Below are 12,411 nucleotides of genomic sequence, written 5' to 3' on the forward strand. Positions count from 1 at the left end.
CCACGTCAGTAGCTCTCAAGACTTTCCTGTCTACCCTACTTGACTTGCCTAATTTCTTCCTTCCCGTTAATGCCCAGGATCACAAAAATTTAGAACTGAAAAGGACCTCTGAGGTCACCCTAATTCTGATGTTTGATTGATAAGAAGTCCGAGGCCCAAATTAGTAAGGTGACTTGCCCCTAAAACTAATAGGCAATAAAAAAGCAAAGCTGGAATTTGAACAAAAGTCTTGTTCAAAATCCATTGATTTTTCTAGCTCAGTACTTGTTAGCTATGTTTATTTAAATTTTTCAAAATTTATTTTTAGCAGCTTTGCAACTTTTGATTAAGTTTAAATTAAATTACTGTCCTTGTGAATTTGTTTCCATGTCTGTAAAACAAAGAGGCATGGATTAGATGATCTCCAATGTCCTTTCCAGTACTAATATTCTGTGGTTCCCATGTCACCTCCTCCATGAAATCCCCATTTGATTTATCATCCATATCACTTGTTAGTGAGAAACAAGCATGCTACTTTCTACCATCTAATTCTGTCTCTCCTGTGTATTCCCTAAATAAACAAGACAGTCACTTGAAGAAACAGGATCTTATAAAAATATACTTGTATCCAATTTACTCAGTTTCCAGTCAACTTTGAGAGACAGACACTGTTGATTGATTAAACAGTGACTCCTCCATTGGCTCTGGTGGAAAGTGATAAAGTAGGGACAAGAAACTGGGGTTTCCTGACTATGAATAACCCTCCAACTCTTTCCATTACAGTTCCTTCAATATCCTCCACGGATTCAAATTAATGGAGGTGGGGAAAGGTTTTGGGGTAGATGTGGTAAAATATAGGAATAAAGCATTCAAGAATAAGGAATATATAGAGTCCATGGAAATCTTACACCTTTATCGTGAATTCTTTGAGAAAAGTTATTGTCTTACTCCTATGATGCTTGACTATAGATCACAGATCTAAGATTAGAAGGGAGGTCAGAGACCACCTGGTCCAGCCTCTTCATTTTTACAGAGAAAGAAACCAGAGGTCCAGGAAGGTTGTGACTTGCCTACAATTATATAGGTCATGGTGTCAGGTAAGATTTGAGCACAAGTCCTCTGACCATAGTGCTCTTTTAAAAATGGACAGAGCACTGAATTTAAAAAATAGGAAAAATGATAAGCCACCTTAAATTTCTATGAAGTTCAAATAAAAATATTTCATTCATTTTCCAATATTCTGCCTTTGTCCTTAGCCTCTTCTCCTTGTCCCCTTTGCAATTCCAAGTAGATGTTACTATAACTGTCAAAGAGCAAAAGGGTAATAAGGGTAGAATTATTGTGAGGGAATACACCTGGGGAATGTGGAAAGGAAATTCTATCACCTCCTGGGCAAAAGGCTCACTAAGCTACTTTATAAATATAAAGGAAAATCTTACCCATTGAGGAAAGTAGGAATGAGGTTCAAAATATTTCCCCACATGGGCAGTCTCTCTATAGTTGCCCAAGTCTGCTTGAAGCCCATAGGCAGCCAATAGGAAGTAGACTTCCTCCTTGTGGGTGCACTGGGACCTCAGCACCTGTTCCTTGAGGTGGTGGTAATAGAGACGTCTTGCGACCTTGTCACTGGAACACAAGAGGAGAAAACAGAAACAGCTGAGTGTAGTGAAATTTAAGTGCCAAGATGGCCCCATAGTTGAGTCTGGTCCATAGGCCACCATATTGTGGGTAGAAGGAGCCTCAATGGGCAACTCTGCCTTGAACCTGCATAGCAGGAACCCAGATCATTTATGCCTCTCCTCTGGTACTCACTAAAGACAATTTTCTTTTATTATTATATATATTTACATATTATATATGTGTATATATGTGTATATGTGTGTGTATATATATATATATATATATATATATATATATATATATATACATCTCACTTTTAAGATATTTTAGGCTCTTTGGGGACAAGATCTGGATTATATCCATTACTGTATCCCTGGGAACTTTAGTATAATGGGCACAGTAGAAATTAAGACAGTGAAGCAAAGTAAAGAGAGAGCTGGTTTTGAAATGAGAAAATCTGAGTATGAATCCTGACTCTGCCATTTCCTAACAGTATAGCAATGGGTAAGTCATAACTCCTCTGAGTCTCATAACCTCCCCATAAAATAAGGAATTGAATTCAGTAGCCCATGAGGTCCCTTTTGGTTCTAGATCTATGATCCCAAGAGTGGTCAGCCATATTGTCATTCCTATAACTGCAGGTATTCATAATGAAATGTTTACGTTGGATTATTCCAAATTGCATAATCATCATAATAAAATTATAACTATAATAGCTCATGTTTATAACTTCCCTATCACCATCCTTCCAGTCCCTTGAGTTCACAACCTCCTTCACCCTAAATAATGCAGTCACAGTTGCTCAATTTTGTGGATTCAGCCTTCTTTCATCTCTTAATATCCTTCACCTTTTCTCTATTCACATGGCCACTCTCCTGGTTCAGAGACTTGCCACCTCTCACTTGGACTCCTGCATAGCTTCTGAATTGATTTTCCTAATTCAGGTCTGTCTTCTCTCTAATCTATCCTCTGGAGAAGTTACCCAAGCAATTTTTCTTCAGCAGACGGCTGACTGATCATGCCATTCTCTTGCTCTGGCTCCTCTAGGATGGAATAAAAACTTTTCTGTTTGGTATTTAAATTTGTTCATGACTTGGCTGTAACCTACACCTTTCTAGCTTTATTTCACCTTAATCCTCTCTTCCTATACATTTGAATTTAGTCAAACTGGCCTTCTAATTTCTCCTCCCACATAACATGGTATTTACTGTTTTCATGCATCTGCACTGATTATCTCCCACTCTTAGGATGTTTTCCCTCCTCCTTTCGGTATAGTTTCCTTCAAAATTCAGCTTAAACATTAGCACCATGAAGTCTTTCATGGTCCCACATTTGCTCATGACTCCTCTGACCCAAAAACTTTGTGTTTATTTTGTATATTTATTTGTATGTGTAAATATGTGTGTGTGTTTATCTATATCTATGTTCATTTATTTATAGGTTTGCCAACATGGTTAATACTAACAACTTTTGTGGACCTGGGATTTAGACTTAGATCTCTTGGTTCCCAGCCAAGTGATCTGTCCATTTTCCATGTTACTCTGACTCTGTTAAGGTTCCCCCTGCCCAACATGGGCCTGAATAAAACACCCTTTTGGGGGAAGCAAGCTTTTCCTAATGCCCTTTGGAATTTGTTCATGTGACCTATTTCCTGCCCACCAGATAAATCTTAGTTTTCTTTTAACTAAATCATACCCTCTACTCTCCATAATCTTCCTTTCCTCTCTATTTAATAGCTACTTACTTGCTGCCAATAAGTAGGTTCAGTTCTTCCCTATCCTTAAAAGAATCTTCCCTGGACCTTACTATATCCCTTCCAAGATACTATCCTGTATCTCTCCTAGATTTCTCCTTTCAAATTCCTAAGAGAAAAACAAAACAAAACAAAAAACAAATGAGCCAACACCTCCCAAACTATGTATACTCCTTATTTCAATTTCTCAACCCACTGCAATCTTACTGTATCACTAGCACCTAATAAGTGCTTACATACTGACTTAATCTTCAATCTCTTGTATTTAATATTATGTATCCTAGAGGTGCCCATATAAGTCGGAATATGCTTTACAACTTTTCTCTCTGAGGGCCATTGTCTGAAGTTGGAAGCTTTCAATTAAAGGTGGCAAGTTGGCTGATTTTAACTGGCATTCAGGTTAGTGGCCACCTGTCCTATTCCCTTCTTAGCCCTCATGAAAGTGTGCTGGCTGTCACTGCCCACTTAAACGTTGACAGAGTAGCCATCCTGCTCCCCAAACCATGCTAAAGAGTTCAAAGTCTGGTATATTTAGAATCAAAGTCCTCCAGGAGATCTCATTCCAATCTAGCTTTCCTGTCTTATTTCACATTAATCTATTAACCAAGTCTATGTACCAGACAAATTAGAAAACCAGTTAAGTTAGTCCTCAACTTGTTCTGACCTTTCATCACTGGGTGCATTCACACAGGACATTTTCCCCTCTATTTATTCTTTCTGGTGTATGTCAGGACCACTAGAATCATGTTAGTGAACTTATAGCATATGTGCCAGAGGGGGCTGCTCTTCTGCCCTTTCTCCATGGGTGTCTGAAACATTTCTCACATGATTCACCCCTCTGCCTAGCAGCCCAATGGGAGCACTTCCTCCCTCCCCTGTCTGAGGTAAAGGAGGTGGCTTACATGCAGCATGAGAGTATAGTTTGGGCACTTAAGTCTCTAAAAGGTTCACTATCACTGCACTAGAACAAGTATTCTCTTTTCCTCCAGCTGAAAGTGGTCTCTCTAATTTCCCCATAATTTTTTAACCTTTCCTTTGTAGTTACCATATTACAAATTATATCCTCTTCAAGAACATACCTTATCCCCTGTATTTAACTGCAAATACCATCAGGAGTTTGGCTTTATCATGGCCATTTCTGCATTCCTGGCAAAGGGACTACTAAGCTCATGGCAGACACCTGAAAAATGTTTTGCTACACTGAATTGAGGATGCCCCAGAATCATTCTGGTTTTTTTTTTCTCTCTGTCTCATTCTCATCTTGTCATACCAGAGGCAGAAGGACCAGAACCACAGCCAGACGCTTCTAAAAGTTTTCCAACCAAAGCTCTTTTTAAGGCATTTGTTATAGTTGTTCCTTTTAAAGGTCCTTTTCCTGGTCAGAAAGGTTTTAGGTGGGTCAATAGTCTGAGAGAAACCACCCAAAACCAGCTTTACCATTATGGGAGAAAGGATGTGAGGATGGGATGGGGGTGGTAAGTCAGGCTTGTTTTAAACTCACCTAAATACCTCTAGTTTTTGGATAATAATATTCACTCATACCCTGGATGATAACACTAAGAAAAACCCTCTTTTTCCACTAGGGAGAAACTGGGAAATTCAGCTAGAATGTTACTTCTATTCCAAGTGAATGGAACCCACTCAAATGTATAATCCCTTTAGGCTAAGCTTTCCCAACAACCCCCCTTATTTCTCTCCTTCTGCTCCCCACCCCAACACTACTGGGGAGTAGCCAAAGGCAAATATCTGTGGCCATGAGCAGTTATGCAGATAATACATGCTGCCACTTTGGAGAAAAAAATCATTTCCACCCAAAACCACAGAGGCTTTGTTTTGTTTTGAAAACAAAATTAAAATGTAGATTAACTTTACCCAAGTCTTGGGGCTTGGTCATATATTTAATCAAGGACCTTCAAATTCCAGTCAATTGAAGCTGATTGGCACCAAAGTCCAAGAACTAAATGAAATACATTTTCTTCTACAGAATACACCCTGATTTTGAAGAGGTTCTACTTTACCTTCATAGAATCCCAGCCTGTCACTCTTACTAATAAGGTCCTATAAAAATGAATACATAAATGGGTATCATGTTACTTGCCTTTTCAATTGGTGAGAGGAAGGAGAATGGAGAATGTGGAACTCAAAATAAAAAATTTAAAACAAATCAATAAAAAATGAATACATAAATAATAAGTACCTAATAATTCTCCCATTTTCCACATAGTATTGCACTCTGAAGAAGGCAACAAAAGGAGGGTTGGACTTCTCATTTCCCTGCAGAGATGGTTATAGGAAAGAAATATAAATTAATCACCTAATGTCTTTCATGTTGTGGATATCAGAATCCCAATCTCATCCCTTTTCCATTTTCTTCTGCATATTTATTTTGTGCTCTGATACTTTGCCTAATCTATTGATTTTCTCATCTAGTTCCCTTCTCTAATTCTAAACCTAAATTTAAGCCAATTAAAAAAATTAAACAGACTTACATAAAAAAAATCACAAGATAATCTCTCTCTCTCACACACACACACACACACACACACACACACAACCTTAAAAAAACTATGGCAAACAGAATGACAAATAATTATGAAATGTGGAATTGCATAAACTCAGATATTCCCTACAAACAAAGCCCGTTCATCATGAATACTTGCTGATTACAGATGAAGCCAGCACTACAGATGACTGCAGAGGCAGTGTGGAAATTTTTGTTGTCAGCTAGTTTGGGCTGGAACAATATGATGCTGACCAAAATTTAATTTCTCTTGAGAAAACTTTTCTAATCCTCCCAGTTCCTAGTTAATTCCCTAAAAATGACCTTGTATACATTTTGTATAAGCTTAATGTGTATATGTGGTTTTACAATGTAAACACCATGAAGGCAGGAACTGTTTTTGTTTTGTTTTTCTCTCAGTGACTCTAGCACTGACAAGAGTGCCTGGCACATAATATATGCTTAATAAATGTTTATTGGCTGATTCTCCCATAAAGATCTAGATCTTTGCTGAACAGCCTATTCCTTAACTTTGCTTGAATTTTTGGTCCCCAAGTTCCAGTCACTTTGAACTTAATTTATTTTATTTTTTAAATTTTCTTTATTTTATTCCAGTAACAAATCTACACATAAGTTTTCCAAGGTTATATGATTCATATTGTCTTCCTCCCATCTTCTCTCCCCTCTCCTATAGTTGACAAGCAATTCCACTGGGTTTTACATCACTCAAAACCTATTTCCATAGTGTTCATTTTTGTAATAGAATCATCTTTTAAAACCAAAATCCCAATCATATACCCAAATAAACAAGTGATAAATAATGCTTTTCTTCTGCATTTCTACTCCCACAATTCTTTCTCTCAATGTGGATAGCATTCATTTTCATAAGCTCTCAGAATTGTGCTAGATCATTGCATTGCTGTTAGTAGCAAAGTCTATTACATGTGATCATCCCACAATGTTTCAGTTCCTCTGTATAATGCTCCCCTGGTTCTACTTACTTCACTCCACATCACTGAACTTACTTTATATATCTCTTTCTTCCAGTCCTTCAGAAAGTATTTGCTGAGCTTTTGCTCTAGGTCCATAAATATGTATTCATTGTCTGCAAAGTTAACAAAAACAGTTGTCAATGCTGTTGAATCATCTGGTATAATGTGGCACATTGGGAATTTTAATTGTAGAGCTGAATAAGAACATGGTCATTATAGAATTGATTTAAGGAGGTCTAATGATCCATTCTGAAAACAAAAAACAAAAAGGGAAAGTGTTCTCTAGACTATGATGTGTAGCTAGATAAGTAGCTTATTAGGTATCTCCTCATAATGAAACAAACATACACAGACCTTGAATAGACATTGTAGATAAACAATGAACTAGGTTCAGAAACACATCATCAGGATGGATGACATTTGGGAAAACTATACAATGGCTTCAATGATCTTAGGTTGCTCAATACTCCGTATTTTTTTACACCAATATTCTCTTGATGATTCTATAAGGCTTACCAATTTTGAGAAAGCCACATCTTAGGTGAAAGCAGTTAAAATGACCAAAAGGTAAGGCATCTACTGGGTGTAAGTAGTATTAGACTTGAATTTCTGAAGTAATAAGATAATTATGATGGGAAATGGAGGTGAGCTGATCAAATAATAAGAATGAGAGACAATAGCTGGAAGGTCTGCATAGTATGAAGGGCTGGAAGGAATATCCTAAATAAGTAAAGGTCAGATATCCAAAAGGTCAGCCACAGATTGTAACCATAAGCATTACAAAAATGTTCATTATGTGGGGAAAATAAGGCTAATATTGTTTCCAGTTTTTAAGGGTCAGTTAAAACAGTGGTCATACAAAAGAAGAAAGATGATTTGAATCCTATTCTTAACCACTATGTAGACCATTGGCAAATCACCTGACTTCTCTAGGTCTCAGCTTCTTATCTGTTACAGAAGGTGGACTGGATCACCTCAAAATTTGCATCTAGTTCTACAGTTCTGATTCTTCATTTATGACTATATGATCCTTTAAAAAAATCCATAAATGCTATGTAAGATGGCCCATTTGTAAGTGTTCCAATTTGAATAATAAAAATACAAAAGCCCTCTTATGATGACAATTTTTCCTCAAGTTTATTTATATGGTAGTTTAATTTATTTTTGCAATCAGAAATTATTATATAATATTTAATCATACTCAATTACATATTCAACAAAAACTTATTATTAGTCAGCTAAGTTACCTACTACCATAGCATTGTTTCTGTTTTCACATTAAAATAATCCTTGTATCCTTTGTTGACACATGTTCAAAATTAGGGGGAATAAATATACACACACGCAACTTCTTTCTTTCCTTAGAGTGAGAATGCTTTAATTTTACAAAAGTGCATCTGTCCCAATTATCCCTATTTTACAGATGAGGAAACAGGCGCGGAGAGGATAACTATGGTCATACAACTACTCAGTGAAGGGATAGGGATGGGAAAGGAAATCAGGTCTCCTAAATTTATTACTGGTGTCAGATCAAAGAGTCTAATATTTGAACAGAATAATTGGAAAATATACTCTGAGGCAAAGGAGTTAACCAATTGTGATGGTAGAACTACTTTTTGGAAGCCAATGTCCCCAGTTTGATCCTCTGGGCTGGTTAACTTTAGTTCTAATTTGAGGCTATAGACTCTATAGCCAATAATTAAAAAAATTTTTTTATTTAGAATATTTTCCCATGGTTACATGATTCATGTTCTTTCCCTCTTCCCCAACCCTCCCCCTCCCCATAGCCAACACACAATTCCACTGGGTTTTACATGTATCATTGATCAAGACCTATTTCCATATTATTGATAGTTGCACTAGGGTGATCGTTTAGCATCTACAACCCCAATAATATCCCCATCAACCCATGTGTTCAAGCAGTTGTTTTTCTTCTGTCTTTCTACTCCCACAGTTCTTCCTCTAAATGTGGATATCATTCTTTCTCATAAGTCCCTCAGCATTGTCCTCGGTCATTGCATTGCTGCTAGTAGAGAAGTCCATTACATTTGATTTTACCACAGTGTATCAGTCTTTGTGTACAGTGTTCTTCTGGCTCTGCTCCTTTCACTCTGCATCAATTACTAGAGCTCATTCCAGTTCACATGGAATTCCTCCAGTTCATAATTCCTTTGAGCACAATAGTATTCCATCACCAATATATACCACAGTTTGTTCAGCCATTCCCTGATTAAAGGACATTCCCTCATTTTCCAATTTTTTGCCACTACAAAGAACGCGGCTTCTATAGCCAATAATCATGCAAATGTTGGTACCAATATGGTTGGTAATAGATAAACAGAAACTTGATCATCTTCTGAAGCAAAACTCCTGGGAGCTCCCGATGTTTCTAGGGTGAAATGCAAATGATTTGGGGAAACATTTAAAGGACCTTCGTGATTTGGTTGCAGCTGACCTTTCTAAACTGATTAATCAAAATCCTTCCCAAATTCCAGCTAAGTTGGTTTATTTGTTATTGCTTAAATATGATATTGCATTCCAAGGGAGTGTCTTCAAGCTTCGAATGCTTCTTAGGAATCTACCTTCCTTCAAGACTTAAGTCAAGTGTTTTCTCCTACACAAGTTCTTTCCTGACTACTTCCCCCCTTTTAGGTCTTACTCTATCCTCTATTTGTATGTATTTTCTTTTTACTTATGTTTATTTTCCCTTAAGCAGAGTAAAAGGTCCCTGCAGATAAGCACTGTTTTCTCTTTATATCCCTAGTACAGCATCTAACAAGTATTATTAATGCTCTCTAAATTAAAGTGGGATGAGGATCTAATAACGAACATTCCTCTATCAATAGCAAACCATTTAGTGAGAGCTATCTCAATATGCCCATTTTTCCTGTCCTTTTCTTTCTGCAAAAGCAGGCACATGTGGAATATGATTTCTTCTTTTTTCCCCCATTCACATATTGTTTTCTCTATAACCTCCACCCCTCTCCTATGCTTTTCCCTCTTTCTTCTTGATGGATGCTATAGGCTAAAAGATAGAAAATTCATAAAAATTATTGATGAAATGCAAAACCTTCTGGGAGTCAGACCAAGAAATAAAATCAAATGACCATGAACAATCCATTCTCTGGACCTCGGTTCTCATCTATAATGGTTTTGAAGCTTGCTTTCCAACTTCTTCAGAAAGAATGCCTGAGAACAGTTTCAGGCATCAAAAGTATAAAACTGTCTGCATTTTAATAATTAGCTCCAGGAAAATCAAGCTGTGTTTTCGTATCCGTTCCTTCCTTTTTGTGAAAGAGGGCATATATAGCATCAAAGCTTGGAAAAAAAATCTGAAAAGAAGGGCAGTAGCAAGCATTCTAAGAAGGTTCTGATTCTAAAGGCATCCTTGAAGGAGTAAAAATGCAAATTTAACTCATCATCTCTCATTTTTTTCCTTCCTTCCCTTTAATGGAGAGTTGGGAAAACAAAACAAAACTCACTGAGTCATTTGGAGAACTCAAGTAGGGGCTATGGGAAGTCTTTCTCCAGTTTAAAGGTCTCTGGGTAATCAGGCAAAACCAACTTCACTTAGTTGTCCAGAGAATACCCCAATGCTCCTTTCACATACATGCCACTGGGAACATAAGCTCTGGCCCTTCCCACTTTCACTTCAGCTGCTGGGCAAGGAGCCTTCTTGCATCAATCTATCCCTCCCTCCCCTTCGCAAACACATGCTCCAGCCTCTCGGAAGGAATGCAACTGCACATTCCAGCTTTAATGAAATTAATATTATTGGAATGCCAGCCTGCTGTGAAATCCCTCAAGCCTATAAAAATAAAGACTCCCATTCCACCCCTCCAGCCCCAGGTATTTCTTGCTGGAAAGCTCAAGAGATCTCAGGTAGTTCCCTTACCTCAGGTGAATTCTGGACTCATTTTAATAAAAGTGATGAGGCACAAAGGCAAGTGGGCTTAATATCATTCCCAGATTAGAAAGAATGTCTTGCTTAAAAAATGCATAATGTAGTTGTCAAAGTAACCTAATAAACTAAGCCAACTAAGTATATTTCTCCAGAGTTCAAGAAGTAGAGTCAATGAATTCTAGGATGCCCATTATCTAGCTTATATTCCTGTCCCACCCCACTGGCTACCAGGCATCATGGTCTCACACTGCCTACATTCATCATTGATTATAGCCGCTGGACCAATAGGGTCCAACACCTGATATGCTAAGGCATAGAGGCTGGGGGACATGGAACAATGACCGGAAGTGACCGTTATTACCTAGTCTCTAAATGCATGCTGATAGCTATGTAGTCTCTCCAGGGGTACAAGGAACTGGAAAGGATGAAGAGTGGACAACAATGAGAGCGAGGTGAAGAACAGATGGCAGCTTAATATTATAAAAAGACTGCTAGATTTGGAACTAAAAGGCCTTCATTCAACTTTGGTCTCTGTCTGTTCCCACACAACCATTCTATAAAGGGACGACTGGTAGGGGAAACAGATCTTTTATATTCAAGTATTCTTAACTTTCTAGGGCTCATGGACAGCTCTTGCAGTCTGGTGGTAAAGTCTCTGGATTCCATCTCATGTTTTCAAATGCATAAAATGAAATACATAATAATAACAGAAAATGAATGATATTTCAATAGTCATTGAAATAATGTTTAAAATTCTGATTCCAAGTTAAACCCCTCTGATATAGTTGAGGAGCAGCATGGATAATGCCTTGGACTTAGAAGTAGGATATAACAGCAAGATGGCTAGATATGGGATTAGTTACCATTTACCTAGGTGATCTTAGACAACTCACTTAACCAATCTGTACTTTACTTTCTTTATCTGTAAAATGAGGGGATCAGACCAGATAACCTTAAAAATACCTTCCAATTCTGTTTCTATGCCCTGGGTTTGAATTCTGGTTTTAACACTTATAGAGAGTAAGTCATTTTCATGTTTCTGGGACTCAATTTCCCTTGTGAAGTATGGATAAGTTTTTCCATCTTTCCCACATAGGACTGTTATAAAGATCATTTCTAAAGTATAAAGCACTACAGAAAAGAGTTACTGTCATAAATATGACTGTCACATTACATATGATTAGCTTTATTCCTCAATCATTTGCTTTATCCTTTTGCCGAGGTTGCAGAAGGCCAGTTGCAGAGCCACAATTGGAGAATTCTAGAACTGGAGATGACCTTAGGGTCCATTTGGTTTAATTTTAATCCCTTTATCTTACAGATGAGTCAATTGGGGTTTGGCAGAGTCAAGTATAAAATACATAAAAGTATTTACGTCCTTTATGGGTATATGATTTCAAGGGTTCTAAGACGATTTTGCCTCCCACTACCTCTCAATCTGTTCAACCTCTTGTTGATGACTAAAATAAAAGACAAAGGATTCATTCACGGCTCTGGTCAAATAATTTCACCTCTATCTGCCTTAGAGTTTCCTCATCTGTAAAATGGGGATAATAATAGCAACTACTTCCCAGGATTGCTGTGAGAATAAAATGAGATAATATTTGTAAAGCACTCTATAAATAAACATCTGCTCACTTCTTTTTTTTTTCTTATTTTTCTT

The 12,411-nt window shown here is 37.3% G+C and overlaps 1 protein-coding gene across 1 annotated transcript in view; it reads right to left on the bottom strand.

The window, feature by feature from the left end:
- The window catches only part of FRMD1 (FERM domain containing 1), a 49,850-nt gene that overhangs the window by 15,236 nt on the left and 22,203 nt on the right, over positions 1-12,411 (bottom strand). The window contains exons 3-5 of the mRNA XM_044675483.1: positions 6,878-7,038; positions 5,550-5,626; positions 1,419-1,605 (exon numbers count right to left, since the gene is read on the bottom strand). Coding sequence (XP_044531418.1) covers positions 1,419-1,605; positions 5,550-5,626; positions 6,878-7,038 — 425 coding nt within the window. The remainder of the gene's footprint in view (positions 1-1,418; positions 1,606-5,549; positions 5,627-6,877; positions 7,039-12,411) is intronic.

Source organism: Gracilinanus agilis, chromosome 4 (genome assembly GCF_016433145.1).
Source record: "Gracilinanus agilis isolate LMUSP501 chromosome 4, AgileGrace, whole genome shotgun sequence".
Lineage (NCBI taxonomy): Eukaryota > Metazoa > Chordata > Mammalia > Didelphimorphia > Didelphidae > Gracilinanus > Gracilinanus agilis.